At 42.9% G+C, this 18972-nt stretch overlaps 1 protein-coding gene across 4 annotated transcripts in view; it reads right to left on the bottom strand.

Moving 5' to 3' along the window:
• Positions 1-582: 582 nt before the first annotated feature.
• The window catches only part of CSRNP2 (cysteine and serine rich nuclear protein 2), a 42213-nt gene continuing 23823 nt past the window's right edge, over positions 583-18972 (bottom strand). For all 4 annotated transcript variants that reach the window (XM_026677344.2, XM_087956340.1, XM_087956342.1 and 1 more), the window contains exons 2-5: positions 15002-15250; positions 12047-12306; positions 7228-7524; positions 583-5387 (exon numbers count right to left, since the gene is read on the bottom strand). In XM_026677344.2, the coding sequence (XP_026533129.1) occupies positions 4491-5387; positions 7228-7524; positions 12047-12306; positions 15002-15152 (1605 nt within the window). In that variant the 5' untranslated portion in view covers positions 15153-15250 and the 3' untranslated portion in view covers positions 583-4490. The remainder of the gene's footprint in view (positions 5388-7227; positions 7525-12046; positions 12307-15001; positions 15251-18972) is intronic.

Raw genomic sequence — 18972 nt, 5'->3', positions numbered from 1 at the left:
TGCACCAATCCTGTTAATTGTGGAGTGTTGAAGTCATTCTGTTAACATATCACTATTGTGACTTCCCTCGAGTGTCTGAGCTTGAATCACAAATTACTGGAAACACTGAAGCTATGAATAGTTGTTTTCCCCCTGTAAAATAACCAGTGACTACTAAGTTCATGACCCAAGTCTTTCTTGTGTACACCTTAGTCCAGGTAATATGATCAGTCTTTTTGAAATAAAATCTATGCAAGAGAATAAACCCTGGAAGCGTGAAAAGATTTTTCCATTAGGTTTCACTATGGGATAAATTTATAGACTTGTCACAATTCAAAATTAAGCCAAGCTGCAAAAGCTGCTACTTGGAAGGTGTTCCCATGATCCAATGCAGAATCTCACCGTTATGAAACATTGTATATACTTTGATACTGTTTAGTTCCTTTAGACAGAAAGGATTGTTTCACAAATGCAGACTCTGCAAGTATTAATCATATGTTGCACTTTGGTTAAAAGCAGCTGTGAAAAATACAGAAAAACATGCACGCACACTGGATCTGAATAGAAGGCAGCATCCATTTTGAGAACAAAATTCACTTCGTGTAAGTTTACGCATTTATTTGTTTTTACACTTAAATATCCTCTTTAAATACAGCATTATCACAATGAAAAGAACATAAAAGGCAAAACAAAAATGTAAAGGACCTGACAAGCTTTGGATTCACATTGAAAATGCCACCTGTGTATTTCCTGCAGGAAAGCAGAGTTATGAAGTTATTGGTTGCAAGTGACAAGAGGACAGGGCTAATACCAATATCAGACCAGGGCTTCTGTCAATAGAAGTGTCTTCCAAGTAGTAAAAGGACTGTCCTGTAAACAGTTCAGTAGCACCAAAAGAAGGGAAGGGGAAGGGAGAACAGGTGAATGTACCACCACATCAGAATAAGAAAGATAGTTTTGTTATTAATAACAAAAGGGAGACAGGCAAGATAGTAGGCCTTTTTTTTTTTTTTTTGCATTAAAGAACATTCTTTAAAACAAAAGCTTTCTAAGAAGCCTGTACTACAGGATTTAGAAATAAAATTCTGTCATTTGAGATCAGCGCCCTTTCTTTTTTCATAATGCTCAGGAAGGAGTGTTTTATTTTTCTGGCTATTTTTCTACAAATAGCTATTTAAGGATGCCTTTTTCTGTCATAACTAAGTATCTGGTGGAAATGAAAAAGCCAGCGTAATAGATGCTATGTTGAGTTTCTGTTTTCTTCCCTGTTATCTACACCTCTGTGTAAGAATGTTGTATTTTAGTACTTGGGTTTCTATCAAGCCATTACATTAATCATTGCATTCGGGAATGTCAGTCACGAGAATTGTTTCTGCATTATAAAAATGGAATCCTGGTATTTTAAGTGTGAAGCTGCTTCCATTTTCAGAAAGTGTATTCCACCAAACCATCTGTCAGTATTGGCAGGTGGCCAAGGGGTGCAACAGCTTAAGCACTCTACAGGAGGAGATTCTTATTATACTGCCAGATCTGCAAGAATTGAGGTAAGCCCCATTTAAAAACTTGATTCTAGGGCCCGACTGTGCCAAATCCCCAGAACAAACACCATGCAGTTAAAGGAGCAAAGCCTCTGGTTTTAGCCACTACTTTAGAGCAGATCTACAGTACAAAGATTCCTAATTCAGGGCTACAAAGAGTATAGCTGGAACAATGGAGGAATAATATGGGAAAAAGACAAGTGCACCTTGTCCTGAAACAAACCTACAGCTGCCCATGATAATGCTACTGTAGTTGTGTAAAAAAAAGCAATTATTATAAATAGCCAAGGTGCTTTCAAACGTTGAGAATTTTATATGAGATGTCTCCTCTTTGACCCAGATACCTACAAAGCTGAGTATTCTATGTAGGAGGAAATTCTTTCTCTTCTGTTTGATTCAGATGTGAAGAGCACTAAATACATTTGCTACAAGTGAGAGATCAGCTGCCTTGAAAATAAATTTAGCTTGTTATAGCACCACTTGTTTTGTAAACTACAAATGTGAGAAATAGGAAAGACTCCTCCTAAAGGTAGTCTGGGGTGAAACTGCACGGAATAAAAGCCTCAACCACCCCTCAGGAAGGAGACCAGTGTATAGGAAGGCGTGTTTATGTTTGTGTGTGTCTCATGCAATGACTTGTGTGGCTTTTTAAAGACAAAAGGAGGACAGCGGACATTTTTAAGGCTGCACATGCATCCTCTTACATTTTAAAATCCACAAAGGAGACATTTGCCCACCAAACATAGCATTGCTTCTAAACAATCCACCAAAAGAGGTAGTGATGTGAAAGCAATTAAGTAGTCTGGCAAAGTTTTGGAGCCCTGGCTGTATATACTATATGCCAATCAGCACAAGGAGAGCTTGGGCGAAATAAGGTGAAAAATCAAGACAGGGATTTGGTACGAGAGTCTTTGCATCTATACTGAAGCCTGGAATGGGCTGGAACGATGTTACGTGTCAATGCCGCCTACGCAGCATTTGCTTGCGTTTTATCTTACAGAGTCACTTTCAGGAGAATAGGCTTTTCTGGATGCACTGGCAGCACAGATTGCTCATCACTGATCATTAACAGCCAAGAATTAAGTTAAGACTTGGCTACCGCCAGAGTTTTCTTGCTCTGCCTACTCCCAAGCAGCTTTGCAATTAAGGGACAGGACTGTTCAATCTTTCCAGATTCAGAAACTTTCCAGATCTAGAAACTTACATGGCCTAGCATTTACACAGATCTAGTGATATGCCTGTACTTAGGTTCTGATGGTGCGTGTATTATTTTTTCAGCTGGGAGGCAGGTTTTGATGAAGATATATATCCCTGCAAAGGCTACTTAAATCCCATCCTCTCTTATGCATAAGGAGTTAAGGGCAACCAAATTACCCAGACTAGCTTTCGTTGTAAATCTTGAGCAGTCTGAAAAAAGAAGAGATTCCTAAATACAGGGGAAACCAGTTCTTGCTAAGCCCCAGGCCATACACCACAGGGCTATAACATGAGCTGGGTCAGAACAGGTGACAACAGAAAGGCAATGATTATCTGCTGCTTACTACAAGGTAGATGAAGAAGGAAAGGATGCCTAATAAGCTGGAAGAGAAAAGTGCTTTTGTTATCCTAGAGTGGTCATAGGGGTGAGTGGCAGTTTATAAGGGCGTCCTTTCTCCCTTTATTCCAAGACCAATTGGAACAATGTACACACTTCACTGGGAGGGGAATTGCAGGTGCCACCTTATTGCACATTTACTGACCCCTAAATGCTTGGGACCCAGCAGGTTGCAGTTTTACTGCACACAGGCTCCGTGCCCTTTCAAGTCATCCAGAATGCTAGGTTGCTAAAAGCAAGGAACAAGGGGTCAGAAAGCTTTCAATATCGCCTCCAAATTCTTGTGCAACTAGAATGGAAAAGACAGACAGTAAAAGGGGAAAATTGATTCATAAAAGTATGAGGCGAAAGGCTTAAGTGTCAAATTCTCTGCCCACCCAAACTGGCAGTTCTTTTCAGAAAGAAGCTGGATCCCACCCGATCCTAGGGTGGGATCCTAGTGTTCAGCGTTTACAGAATCAGTTCCCTGAAGGGGATCTAGTCAGAGGTGACAGCTCAGGATCAGAGAGTCAGTGACAAGTCTTGAGTCACGTCATGTCCGTAAACATTCAGCTTTTTTTTTTTTAAGTTAATTTAAACTTAATCAGTCCCAGTCCAGCAAAGGCCAGCCAGCAAAACAGGCCATGAACATGTTTGGGTGAAGCTATTGGCAGGGGCAGGGCAGGGCAGAGGCTCCAGGATGAAAATTATTTTTTTACGACAGTTGCATGCCAAACTGTAGGTGTAAGCTAGTCATGATCAAAGTTAATTCATAGTGAATTTAAAAAATATATGGGATTCTTCCAGGGAACGAAGGGCAGTAAATGTCACATAAATAAGAGGTTGCAGAGCTTAAGCTGTGTAACTGGTTAGAGCAGTTCAAGCAAGTAAGGTCACCGTTACCAAGACACAGCACTGAAAGTGACAGAAAGGGATGGCTGGCGGCAGCGGCGGCAGCTTCGCTTGGGATCAGCAACTGGAGGGAGAGATTCCACCACGCATAGAGACCGACTGACGCCATGAAGTAGCAACAAGTGTTCTGCTTGCCCTCCAACCCATCCAGCGCTTTAGTAAAGGCAGCTTTAGCTCTATTGCTTCCAAGAGACACATTCACATTTGGTCCTTGCAGGATGAAGTCAAGGCCTCCCCTACAAAGTTCCATTGCCTATGGGTCCAACCTCTTCAGGAACAGGAGGCCGCCCAACTAGTAGACAGGTCCTCCTACTCTGAGGCAGCTATGATAAGTGCTTGTTGTTAGGTCCTTATATGGTGGAGCCCACATAAAGCAACCCCTTCTCCTTCCCCTCCCCCACCCCAATATTAATTCCAAATGGCTGCGGCCATTTGATAAAAACCTTTTTGTCAATAAATAAAACATCAAGACGATGGGCTGGGAACTGTCACACGGTCAGAGAAGGGCCCAAGGAGCATTCCTCAGAGGAAGGGAGCTCGCAGGCCCTCTCTGGCGATCGAGGCACCACGTTCTGGGGCCGCAAACTGTCTTGTGGCACGTCTGTGTGGAGTGGCAGGCTTGGCAGAGGAACTTCAGGCTGACAGCTCTCAGAAGACAGGGGCTCAAAAGATACAGCAGCCTTCTCTGTTTCTACACTGCTGGTGGCTGTGGCTCTGCCACAAGACACCAGCGAAGTCACAGGGACAGAGTAGATGCTTAGCTCCTTCTCCTCTGTGAAACGAGGGGGCCCCTCAGGCTCCTCTGCTCTATTCTCCCCCTTCACCCCCAGCACTGACCTTTGGTCAACCTGATAGTACACAACAGGCCCATTGTTCAAGTAGGGTTGGCTGCCCTCAGCTGAGCTGGCTTGCTCAGAACTGTCCGTGAAACACAGAACAGAGGAACCTGGTGGCAGCTGAGCTTGAATGAGGATTGGGGTGGCGAGACTTGGGCACATCCCTTCGGAGACAGAAAGCGGCTCCTCCAAAATGCACACCCCCAAGCTTTCCATGCTGGAGCCGCTGCTAGAGTCTTCCTCCGCCTTCAGCCGCTCCAGCTCCTCAGCTGTCTGAAGATGCATGACTGCCGTTTCATTCTCCGCCATGAACTCCTGGAAATCCTGGGTCTCTGGGGACTGGCTTCCCAGCCAGTCACTGCCGGAGCTATGAGGGGTCTCTTCATCCAGAACCTGGGCCCGGCTCACCTGCCGCTTATTCTCTAGCTCTAGTTTCATAATGGTGTGCAGGTAGTGAGTCCTCACCCGGATGGGATTGAATTCAATTCTCCCAGCCATGTTCCCACAACCATCTCTGGAACAGCCGCATGGGAAGGACATTCGGTCTACCTGGGTGGGGGAAGCGAAGGACAGTGAAAACTGGGCCTGTGTGAGAACCGAGGAAGTGACTGGAAGGATGAAAGCTTGGCTAAAAGGAGAGTAAGTGAACAGATAGGGAATTAAAGTCAGATGGGAAAAATGTAAAATCCATGTAAGCTGTTATAAAAAAAGCAACTGGCTAGATAGGCCTCAAGCAACCTTTTGCGCCCCCAAATTCAATTCTTTCCCCCACATAACCTACCTATAAATCTTGTATTTCAAGGAGAAATCAAAAGAAATAAAGAATGGCCTGGAGTATGTCTGATTCGTTCTATTGTGAAAGAATGAATGTGCTCTTTGACACTTCATTTATCAAACCATCAAATGTTCTTTCACGATAAAAGCACTTTCAGGAAAAATCCTTTACCAGAGCTTTGCCATTTAGTGTGTAAAAGATGCGGTGCAAAAAAGGCAGAGAGACTGAGAGAGAATGACTTTGCCAAGAAAATATTAAGAGCAGAAATGCCAATGCACACATTCCGTAGCGGGTGGCAAAATGCTACAGATGAGAACAATGCAGAGAATGAAATTTGGTTCTGGAGAGATTACCCAGCACCTTAGATGTTGGGAATCAAAAATGAAGTAACTTAAGACTTCTTGTGTTTAAGACTTCTGGATTCTGAACATCCCTTTGTCTCTTTGTTTTGTCCAAGAAGCGTAATGCTGTAAATCAAATACTAAGAAAATGTGGTTACAGTTGCACAAACGCTGCATAATTTAAGTTAAACATTTGATCAGATTCTTTGAAGGGCTCGTTTCATACAGCAGCCAAAAGAGGGAAGCAGAAGAATAGCAGATTCCCACATGCATAATCACAGTGACTTCACATCATCCTGGAAAGCTAGTCCTATTTCCTCAAGAACTTCTCATCCTATTTTAGCTCCCCATCCCAGAAGTTTGGAGAACCGGTTGTTAGAAGAAATTACTGGCCTAATCCTGTAAGGAAGGCAGGTAGGAAACATTCTGGTGTTGCTTACAGAAACTGCATCTACGTTAACCCTTATTATGTTCTTGGCAGGATTAGACTTCCTGTCTCAGGAACTTCTCTGGAGTTTTTCCCCTCCTTTGCTGCTACTTTGCTTGTATGGAGTGGCCATTCAAAATTACAATGGCACTGAAAAAAGTGATTTATAACCATTTTCACACTTACAACTGTTGCAGCATCCCCACAGTCATGAGAGGCCAGGCGAGATGCGTGCCTTGATGTGAGTGATATTGAGTTGGCCACGCCCAGCCAATAACATGACCACCAAGCTACACCCACCAACTTAGCCACGCCTACAGAACCGGTTGTTAAAAGATTGAATCCCACCCGGGTATCAAACTCGATTTCATTGAAGGTCGCATCAGGGTTGTGTTTGACCTCGGGAGCCGGGTGGGCATGGCCAGGGTGGGTGTGGCCAGCTCGACATCACTCGTGTCAGGGGTGCCTATGGTGGCCCAAAGGCTCTGCCAGTGAAAATGGACTCCCAAGCTCCGTTTTCAGCTGCGATGGCCTCCTGCAACCCACTTCCAGCGAAAACAGAGCTCTCCACATGCAGGCCTCCCGAGCTCCATTTTTGCTGGCAGCAACACAGCAGGCCAGTCCTTTGCTGTTTCCATGCAGGCCGGATGCAGCTAGCGGGCCTTGAGTTGGACACCCCTGATCTTAAGACCTTTGGAGGTGGGCAGAGAGAAATTCTCTTTAAAAATCATCTCTTATGAGCTCAACACATGAAACAATGAGTGGACCCCTCTCCACATCAAAAAGACACACAGGCAACAGGAGATATAGTTCAGGCCAAAGCCTAGCGGTTTCTTCCCCACTGACCTGGCATTTAATTCCAGCCTGGCTACAGGCACAAGCCTCAGGGTCACAGTACAGCCGGCAGTCACACCCACATTCTTCTCGTGAGAGGCGGATGGCCCGAAGTTCTTGTTTCTCCTCTGCATCGATGCGATGAACACCAGAGGCTCGAAGTAGAGCTCGCCGCCGCTTGGTAGGCAGCGGCTGTAAGAAGAAGTAGTCATCCACCTCCACGTTCTCTACATCGAGGTCATCGTCAGAGACATCTTCAAGCGTCAAGCCATCAGCCTCTTCGGACTCCACAGTTCCATTCTTGGTCAGCTTAGGGGAGGGTGTGGGAAAGAACAGAGAACACAACAGACACAGACACCAGCAAAGTTAATCTTGAAATTGAAATCCCATCATCAGTTTTCAGTCTGGAAAAAAAAAAAAGACAAATGATTTGCCTGAGTTTAGCTGGGCTGCAAGGGTCACCTGTTTCCTCCAAATACGGATTCCTCCCGGGCTGTGAGTTTTGACAGTGATGCAGTTTTCTGCACTGACAAAAGCTGAAGGAACCCCAAAAGCTGGCTGGATAGAGAGGTTCTAACCGTGATCCAGCTTTACGTGCATAAGCCAAAGCACTGTTAGACCATGTTCTGGGTTTTTCTTTCTCCTTTGCTTGTACAACCCAACATCCAGAGAGAATCGTGTGTGTGTGTTAAATTCTGACAGTGACTTGCCTTTGCATATGCAAGCCTTCAAGCTCACCACACAAACCATAGCCTTTTTAGAAAAGATTATGAGCTTTGTTTGATCAAACCAGCTGTTGGCTTGTGCAGGCAGATCACGACCAATTAAGAGATGGTGGTTTATTTCTTTGCTCATTCCCAAGCTCCCTTGAAACTTTATCCAACCCATTCAGTCCTTAAAATCTGCACCCTCAGAATGATATCAGAGATACGTATTTCATTTACCTTTACTTGAGATGGGAAATTTCAAAACATGGTTTGGACAATGGTAACCTCCATGCACCCCTGTAGACCTCGTTTTTTTCCCAAGTCTCAGAGAAGATACACATGGAGTGGCAACATTTTCCAAGCCAAAATCCCGCATTTGAATTTGACATTTCTAGATAGTGGTGTCTAAAAGCACGAAGGATTCTTTCTCATCAGTTTTCACCAGGATACGCTATGTTTTTCACTTTTTGACAAACTTTGTGTGATATTATTTACCCAATGTATATACATAACTGGTCCTTGACTTACAACCATTCTGTTGGCTGTCATTCAAAGTTACAAATGGCATTGAAAAAAGTGACTTATGAACAGTCCTCACATTTATGACTGCTGGAACATCCCATAGCTATGTGATCTCGTGACTTGGGCAACTGGCATGCGTTTATGGCAATTGCAGCATCCCAAGGTCATGTGATCCCCATTTGCGACCTTCTCGTCCAACTTTAGACAAGTCAAGTGGAAATGTAAAGAAACTCCAAGTGAAAGAAATAATTAGGAAAATTTGGATGTGCGCAGAAATGGACAGATTTGACAAAAGAATTAAAAAATAAGGATGAATCGGATTATTACAAAGTATGGGATAAGTTTTTGGTTGGCTGGAAAAGAGAGGATCAAGATAATAAGAAATGATTAAATGTATATATTATATACTATGTATATAGAATGTAAATATGCACTTTTTATATGTGACTTAGCAATGTAAGACAGCTATGTGGGTTAGGAGGATTGTACCATGTTCATTGTTTTTAATGTTCTTTTCTGTTTTTGTTTGTCTAATAAAATTTAAACTTTTTTTAAAAAAACAAGTCGATAGGGGGAAGCAGCTTCACTTAATGACAGCCAGTTTCAGTTAACAACAGTGATTCACTGCAGTGGCAAAAAAGGTAGTCAAATACATCCACTATGTTTAGGAATAGTAATTCTGCTCCCACTTGTTAGTTTCTAGTCAAGGGCTCCCTGTATATTTCAAGAAATAAAATATTTAAAAAAGAAAATATACAGTGTCTGTTTTAAATGGGAAGCAAAAAAAAGATCTGAACCAGGGGCAACATATGGAATCAGTATTCACATCTTCACCGAAAAAAAGAAGTTATTCTTTTTGTAGATATTTCCCTCACTGACTGCAACCCCAATTTTGGTGTTTGTTTTTTTCCATTTTCCCTTTTTTTCTCCCTTCCCCCTATTTTTAAAATAGATACATTTGGTTTTTATACCATTTGTAAAATGCAATAAAAGCTCAAAATTAAAAAAAGAAGCCTGGTGGCAAAAACAAAGCAAGTAGTAGTGTTTCATCAGAGTAGCCATGGTATTACAAAGAACCATTCCTGAGAGACATGATGCAACCTAGCCGAGCGCTGAGGTGAGAGCTTAACTCCACCCCCCAGCACTTCAATCCAGCCTCCTCCATCTTCTGATGGAAGCAGTCGGTGTGACAGGGGGGAGCTTGGATTTGGGAATTCTGGAACCTTGCAGGGGGGAGTCTGAGGGTGACCTTGATCCAATCATTACATCACAACTTTGCGGAGACACTAAACACATTTGCAGCTTGATATTTCTTACACTAAACATGACAGGCACTACTATTCGCACTGCTGGCCATGTGGAAAACACAGTAATCTTTCTACTGGCAGACACAGCCTGTCCTCAAGGGCAAAGCAGAAGGTACACTTGGCTGATTTGTGCTCCATACAAAAAAACAAAACAAAAACAAAACCCTCATCGTCTGCTGAACAGAGTACAAATTTGTTTCACCTCCAATCTTTGGAAGGGAGAAGACTTGTGTGAGGCTTTTTTTGTCAGAGACATGGCAGCTAGAGAGGAAAAAAGATACTGTAGATTGTTGGAAGATAAACTAACTTCGGAAGGTGGGCAAATAAGGATCAGATACGTGAGAAAGCAGAACTGACATTAAAAATGAGAAGGAGTTGCATGACAAATATAGAAATGAAACCTTTAAAATGTAGCTGATAAGACCTTCAAATGCAAAATTCTCTGTGGAATATACAAAACAACTCATGTTTTAAAAAGCATTTCGCGTGTTTTCCATAGGCTTCATGAACATCCTAGTCATATTGCAAAGCTGCAACTACTGTTTTGGAAACCCAGCTGGGTGACTTTGGGCCAGTTACTCTCTCTCTCTCAGCCCAATCCACCTCACAGGGTTATTGTAGTGGGGAAAACAGGAGGAGGAAGGTGTGTTTGCTGCCTTGAGTTATTTGTAAAAATAATAAAGGTGGGAAATAAACACATAAATAAATAATCAGGCTTTTTTCAGACATATTCCATCTCAATCTACAAGGATGGTGGATTGGGGCAGTATCCAGGACAGGATGCTCATTCATACAACTAAAAACACACCAAAAACAGCCACCACAGAAAGCTAGCAAGCTAGTTTGCAAGTCATAACCTAGATCCTTCTCCGATGTGCAGGTTCCCTATATTCACCTTCTGGAAAAGGTGGCATATGCATAAACAAGGATGGATCGTATCAGGACAAATCCGGACCCTGAAGCAGTGCAGTTCAGAAATGGGTTTCCTTTACCAACTATAAGAAGTAGGCCAGAGTTGCAGGACCACAGAGTGAATGTCTGTCCTTTTGGCTAAACTGGTTGTCATGGTAGCAAGAGAATGATTGGAACGTCTGTTTTTTGACAGAAGCATTCAATTCTGTAAGGGAAACCCAGTTGCTAGGCAACCTACAGGACACACCAACCAGGCCGCCAGGAGGCATATGATAAGGAGATGGACTGAACAAGAAGCTTGCTGGAGGAGGCTAAAAGGGGAGAGGCTTTCGTTGCAATTGCTGAGCCTTCCCTTGAATCAAGTTGACACAAAACGGAGGCTAGAAACCTGGTTGGCATCACTGGCGGTACTTGTCTCTTGGCTGCGAGGGCTTCTCTGCTGCTGGATGGCGGGGAATCCTTAACTTTTCCTCAGAAAGCTCATCTCTGACCCTTCCTCTCCAAGCCCTACAGGGAAAGCTCTTGTCAACTTCACATTCATTCAGTTCAAGAAGTTCTTCAATGTTCATTTTCACATTACCAGCAGCATTTCTCATATTCCAATCCAGATGGAGGGCTGCATGTAGTCTATGAAATATGGGGGAATCCAGGGTTTTGAATTTGGGGCTCAGGATTAGCATAACGGAGTTAGACAGGTAAGAAAGCCAAAATGCAAAATAATCAGAAGTGCATATTTGGAATACTATTCCTTAATAAATGCAGAGACAGACAAATAAAAGAGTCCAGGCAAATGCACCAAAGGACCATATGATCATCTAGTTCAGGAATGTCAAACTGGCGTATCACGCGCAGGCCACACCGACCCCAGCTCTGCGAAGGGAAACAAGTTGTGATACATCATGTGACAGCAACGTGACGCGGTAAGTTTGACACCCGTGGTCTAGAAATAGCAATAGCACTTGGATTTATATACCGCTTTATACTGCTTTACAGCCCTCTCTAAGCAGTTTACAGAGTCAGTGTATTGCCCCCAGCAATTTGGGTCCTCATTTTACCCACCTCGGAAGGATGGAAGGCTAAGTCAACCTTGAGCCTGGTGGGATTTGAACTGCCAAATTGCAACCAGGCAGCAGAAGTAGCCTGCAGTACTGCACTCTAACCACTGCGCCACCATGGCTCACTTGATCTTCTCTACCACTTCCCACAGGCAGGGCTGATGTGAACTCAACATATCAAATTGGGAAAAGGATTACAGGCATTCAAAGTCAATTCCCCAACCTTGCTGTATTCCCTATATATGCATCAAAATAGGGTCAAGTTACAGCACCAAAAACTCTGCAAATAAATGACCTAAAGGGACTTTTCTGCCTGCCAAAAGCCTACCTTCATTTTCTTGGCATGAAGTTTCTCCTCCTTCAGGTGTTCTCGAAGGATCTCACGGTGATTCACTTCCTGCTCTTGGGCAAATTCACCAAGGGTATACCTGCGGACAGAGTTATGCCGCTGGGCCATGCCCAGGGAACTGCCCCCTTGGCTAGGAACGCTGGTAAATCCCTGACGCCTTGCAAAGTAGTACACAGTCACCTGGTCGAAGCGCACGTTCTTTCTACGCAGCTGTTTCTGCCTTTTTAAGATGGAGGTTGCTGAGAGGTAAGAAAGCAAAACAGAAACACCCGCTTGAAAATTGAAGCAAGGATGGGTCTCCCTTCACACACACCCTTTAATATTTTCTTCATTGTTACAGAGCACCCGTGGCAAAGGTTGTTTGAAGAATGTATCCTCCACCATAGAAGCTTTCAAACTGTTCTGCATTGACACATACCTGCCACTTAATTCCTAAGCACTGGACAGAATTCTGAGCATGTTCCAGGATATAAAGAGCATTGGCCAAAGCCCACAGGGTTTTATTGCAACTCTGAACAACCAAGAGTCAAGCCTGTAAGCTATTTAAAATTCTGGCTGCGCACTACGCAGGCGTATTAGTAGTGACAGGAAAGCTGTCTTTCCAGAAATCTAGCAAATACTGAGAAATCTTTAGGTTCTGTAGAATCAATGCGGCATCGCAATCGGTTTTTCAAATGCCACTAATGGTGTAAAAACAACAGACCTGGCAATGTTTTGTCAAGCCAGGTCCTTATCCAGCAAATCATCTTTTCACATCTAACCTCCAATCATAACCAGCAATGAAGTAAATGTAGGCAAGCCTCTCTGAGTAAGTAACAGTCATTGGGGAAGAATGTAAGCTGTCTGAACTTTTTGCTAATTCTACTGAACTAAGACTAAAGTCCTGGAACGAATAGCTGGATTAATTTCTTATAACTCTTCAGAGTGGATAAAAGAGGGTAATTAATATGGCTGGGCAGACACATGAGGGCAGACACATGATCCTAGGAAAAAGCACAGCTGCTTTAGGGAATTTACGTATTGTACTAGGCTCCTTCACTATTCTAATCAGGTCTGACTCTGAGCAGCTTACAGAGATCCAGAACAGTAATATGGTTAAAAGCTAAACAGAAAAATGTAACCAACGTAACAAATAACATCCAGCACCGAGGAACAACCATAAAAGTGTGTGTGTGTTTATATTTCTTTAGTCACCCATCTCACAGGGACCATATTAAAAGAAGTATTCTTTTTTTAAAAAAAAAAAAAACATTAATACCAAGACAATAGAGCTAGATAGATGTTAAAAATAATGCAGCCATCTCCTTATATCACTATTTCGGTGAGATTTCCCCAAGCCTGCTGATGTAGCAATCTTTTGAGGGCCTTCTGGAAGGATATCAGGACAGGGCCAGTCTCAACTCAGGGGGATGATAAATATTCCACAGGGCAGGCACCATGGCAGAAAAGGCCCCTCTCCTGGGTCCTGCCAAATGCATTCGGTCAGGAGAGACTGAAGTGGTTCCCTCAAGACTAGCCAGGTCTTGAAAAAGCTTATGGGGTTGGCAGCTATCTAATATCAGGGAGCACTGCTTTAGAAAAGGGAGATATGGACAGAAAAGAGAGCAGCCTTCTCTGCCACATCTCACCCAAACAGGCTTGGGGGGGAGGTAGAGAATACCAGAGGAACATAGTGGATCATTCACCCCGCACCTCACACAAAAGCATCATTCTGCCTCGAATCCTAACAGCTACACAGTCCTGCTAATCAAGGTATTTATGAACTACTAATCCAGCAGTCCTCAACCTTTCTGGCTTGGTGGCCCAGCGCTTGGGAGAGGGGACAAGAGGATGGTTCTGTACAAGCAGCAGGAACGGGCGTGAGCAGCTCCGTTTGTGCAAGTGGAGTCATGGCGCGCTCGCCACTCACACAAATGGACTTTCGTGCATTTGTGCTCGCACCCAATGCTCGTGCAAGTGGAGGGGTGCGTGCGTGCTCGCCCACTATTTCTGAGGCCCAGTTCCAAACAGGACATGGCCCGAGGGTTGGGGACCCCTGAACTAATCAACTCTACGTGGAGCATCCAAGAACAATAGCAAATTTTCACATGATTTGCTTCTATTACATCCAATAAACAAAAAAAAAGGCAAAAGTGGGGATATACAGTATATTCTACTAGGATGAGATGCACACTTTTATTAGAATTATTAACTCCATAAGACTGAACAGCCTCATAGTAACTGCACATTCAGACCAGCCCAACTTATTGGATGGATTTGGGTCAAAGAAGGCTGACTGAAATAAATTATAGGCTATCTTCAGGCTGTTCTTTTGGTAAGTTTTTATTGGTTGGCAACACAGAAGCAGCTAGGCGGAAGTCCATACTTACTACTCTTGCTTCAGCTCAGAAGTCATCGCATTCTTGCAAATATCTGACACCATGGAAGACTTTCTTGATGAAGCAAGGCTTCAGTGACTAACAGATGGAACAGTAAATTCTTCTATAAGTACTGCCAGAATTAATGCTGATAACAAAGTTAGTTTTTGCTTTACAACCATTTGTTTAGTGACTGTTTAAAATTACAGTGCTGCTGAAAAAAATTGACGTATGACCAGTCGTCTCACTTCTAGGCCCTTGGCAACTGGTTCACACTTATGACAGTTACAGCAGTTGTGTGTGTGTTTGTGTGTGTGTGTGTGTGTGTGTGTGTGTGTGTGATGCGATCACCATTTGCAATTGTTCCCTGCCTGCTTCCCACAAGCAAAATCAGTAAGGGAGACCATGTGGTTCACTTAATGATTTCAGCAAAAAATTGGGCATGATGACTTAACAACCACCTTAATTTAGCAACAGAAGTTCCAGGCCCAATTGCGGCCGAAAGTTGAGCCGTAAGTTAACACCACCTGTATGGAGTTTAACTGTGTTTCAAAAACTCTCTAATGCCAACACTTACGAATGAAGCCTGAGGAGCTTGGAGGATTGATGCTGTCGCAGCTGTCTGCGCTGTCGCTGTTGGAGATCTCATCGTCGGAATTGGAAATGGGCGAGCCCACGTCCACATCGTCAAACTTCCTCTTGAGGCCGGCACTTGTGATGGCATCCATTTGTCTCTGGCTCGCATGGAGAGCCAAAGAGCAGAAGAGAGATTTGTATTAGCTGAAGGATTCTGACTCCAGGCCTATTGATGGGATTTACCAGGTACCTAGTAAGGACAAAGAGAGGAAAGGATTAGTAACTACCTTGTGTCACACACCTGCAACACACAGGATGTTCCGGCATTGTAGTAAGTCAGCTTGTGCAGGTGCCCTGCATTTCTTTCTTCTCTAGCTGCTCCCTCCTATTATTTTTCCCCAGAGATGAATTAAATGGCTTCTAAGAAGAGCTACGTATGTCAGACTGATTTTCTTTCATGTATTTACAGGCGTTAGTCACTCTTCATACAGTTGCATGAGCTGCTTTTCATCCATTCAAAGCTGCCTGTTACTTATTGGCTGGCACCAGCAAACAGACAATATTGCTGGGAACCAGAGCATGAGATGCCCATCTGCAGCTCTCAGAACCTTTTAAGCCAGGAGTGGCCAAAAGTGGATACCTGAGGAATTGCCCCATTTTTATTATGAGGAGTTTGGATGCAGGAGCTTTGGATGTAGTTGAGTCTGATTTAAACTGCTGCATATTCAACAAACATTTTCAGGTTTCCATAGGTAGTCCTTACAGCCGTTTGTTTAGCAACCAGTCAAAGTGACAAAGGCACTGAAAAAAGTGGCATGACTGGTTTCCCCACATATGACTTTTGTAGCACCCCCCATAGTCACATGACCAAAATTCAGGCTCTGGACAATTGGCATGTACTTATGGCAGTTGCTCTGTCCTGAGGTCACGTGATCATCCTTTGTAACCTTCCCAGCCTGCTTCCGACAAGCAGGATCAATGAGGGAAGCCAGATTCGCTTAGTGACCACATGATTCACTTAACAATTGCAATTATTTGCTTAACTGTGGCAAAAAAAAGATTGCAAAACAGGGAAACGCTCACTTAACAACTGCCTCGCTTAGCAACAGAAATATTGGCCTCAGTTGTGGTCATGAGTCAACCTGTACAGGGAGTGCTCAACTTACAACACTTCGTTTAGTGACCGTTCAAAGTTATAACAGCACTGGGGGAAAAAGTGACTTAGGACAAGTTTTTCATATTTATGACTCCTGTAGCATCCCCTGATCACACGATCAAAATTCAGATGCTCGGCCAATGGTTCATATTTGTGACAATTGCTGTGTACCAAGATCATGGGATCATCCCCTTTTGCGACCTTCTGATAAGCAAAACCAATGGGCAGGCCAGCTTCACTTAACAACCAATAATTAACTATGGCAAGAAAGGTCGCAAAGTGGGGCAAAACTTACTTAACAAATGTCTCGCTTAATAACAGAAATGTGGAGCTCCATTATGGTCCTAAATTGAGGACTAGGTGTATACATTTTTATCTGGTATATTCATGCATGAATGCAAAACTCTGACCAGGCTGCTTTCTGTAGATGCCTCCTTGGCATCCAACAATCAAACACAACTCCTCCCTCCCCAGTGAGTATAATGCACTAAAAGTGACTTTTTGGGGGGGTTGGGGGGGGCGCGGTTTCAAGTCAATGTTGATTCCTGGCCAAGACTTGCCTGGACAAGTTCCTGCAGTTTTCTTGGCAAGATTTTCAGAATGGGTTTGCCAGGGCTTTCTTCCTAGAGCTGCTCATCAATCTTTTGGTTTCTAACCTGATGCCTTAATCATTACACCAAACTGGCTCTCAGGAAAGTGGCCCAGCAAATAAATATATACGCAAAGTCTTCAGGTCTTCCTCATACCAAGACATGTCCACCTTCTTATGCACTTACTATAACAACAAACTTTTGTATGGTTCCTGACTGCATAGGACGTAAAAACATTTTATATGCAGAGTGCAAAAACTGGCTATGGTTAGTTCATTTTGCAACAATGATAGGTTTGCAGACTTTATACAACACTGGAAGGTACGGTGGGCATTCTGAAGCCAGTCCTGTCATACAGCTAGGTTCAAAAACTCAACTTTCAAAATTCCTAAAATTCAGCTATCTTGCAGCTACCGCTTGAGAGCAGACCTTCTTCAAACCAGTACAAAGATAAATAGACCTCCAAACAAGGGAGGAAAAAAAAGTGCTTAAAATTATGGTGATACCCTGTCAAATTACAATGAAAGTTCAGGTTTTTTTTAAAAAAAAATTGAAACGTGGGTTACCCTGCAACATCCATAAAGGTAGTCCTCGCTTAGCAACCACAATTGGGACCAGTACTCTACTTCTAAATGCTGTAGTCGCTAAGTAGAAAATAATGTGACCACACAATGGTCTTACACCCTCATTTCCTCTTTAAGTCATTTGGCTACATGAAATATCATGTGGTTGCAAGTTGTGATTTTTATTTGTTTTTACAATTGTGAAACACCCAAATGGGCACTTATAACCATGGGATGCTGAAATGGTTACAATGAGAGGATTTGTTGCAAAACTATATTTTTTACACTGTTGTAGCTTTGAACAGTTGCTGAACAAGTTGTAAGCAAGGACTATCTATATCTACTTTTCCATAACTACAAAGATTTGCTACTATCTGCTAGATCAACCTGTCTTTTTTTTTTTCCTTCTAAAAAAAAAAAGCAGATTGGTTTGCCAGGGAAAAAACGGCAAGTGTTGAATTCTGAAATTCTGTTTTTCTGCCCCTAGCATTGTTTACTAGCAGCTAAAGGCTACGCTGTTTGAACCTTAGAGAGGGACCTAATGCCAAGAGCCTTGACTCCTTGCTATTTCTGTTATGTTTTTTTTAGACATAAATGCTCACTTGTTGCTTATGAAGTGCTACGCATTCTACAATTAAAATGGAAGGCTCTGAAGGTACCAGTTGTTTTCGAATTCCTGACCATGTTTACAACTCAGACATGTGTGCTGTGCCTTCTATGTAGTTAAATCCATATTTATTTTTACGGAATGAAAATACGTCATTGGAAGGTGCATACACATTCCTGGTAAAAAGCAACAAGATAATCTGAATTGACTTCAACACAGTAGCAGCCAGTAGGGAAATGCAACCATTTTACCACATGATGCACCAAGGGATATACATACTTGTTTATGCCAATTATTTTTAAGTTACCCAGCTATTATTCAATAATATAAATATCGACACTGATATCTTTTAAATGTAGTCACTGATTATTATTTTTTAATAAAGGTATGACTGTGGCTCAGACATATTTTGGTGTGATCTGTTATCTGGCTAAGTTGCGGCCAATGGCCAACCGCAGATGTTTCAAAAAAAGGTCTATCAGAAACCCAATGTTAGTCAGGAGCCTGATAATCCTATCCTGTGGCAATCAAATCCTTATCTCCAACAGTGAGAGATGAAGTTAAGCCTTAGGAGACATGCGCAAAAAGGGTTTCATTTAGATGCAACAGACCTGATGACCTACTTCAGCAAGGCTTAGCCTGCATGAGGGCAACGGAAACTGAGGTTCCATGGTAATATTGCTTTTACACACTTTAAAAACAGTTAATGGCAACAAGATAAGCTGGGAATCTTGCCAACCTCAGTGCAGAATGAAAGTCACAATAGAAAAGTAGGCAACAAGGTCTCAACAACAAAAAAATTTCCAAATGTTATTCAAATGAGGAATAGGGGAATTTCAAGTTAATCTAGGGGATTAGAAGGAAAAAGAGAAATTGCGGTAGGTTCAGAAACAAGATTGCACTTCTGCCTTTACCAGCTGAATGTGTAGTACAACGTACGGTATGGAAAAACCATAATCCACCAATTGTCCCCAAACCCAGTTCCTGGCTTGAGTGTGAAATTATGAGTTCCAAAAGAATACTATGCGTTTAAGCTTCAAAACTCAAACAAGACAG

Source organism: Notechis scutatus, chromosome 2 (genome assembly GCF_049901735.1).
Source record: "Notechis scutatus isolate UNSWTSFEM ecotype Mainland chromosome 2, rNotScu1.2, whole genome shotgun sequence".
Lineage (NCBI taxonomy): Eukaryota > Metazoa > Chordata > Lepidosauria > Squamata > Elapidae > Notechis > Notechis scutatus.
Note: the sequence above shows the minus strand (reverse complement) of the source record. Positions and strands in the feature narration are given on the sequence as shown.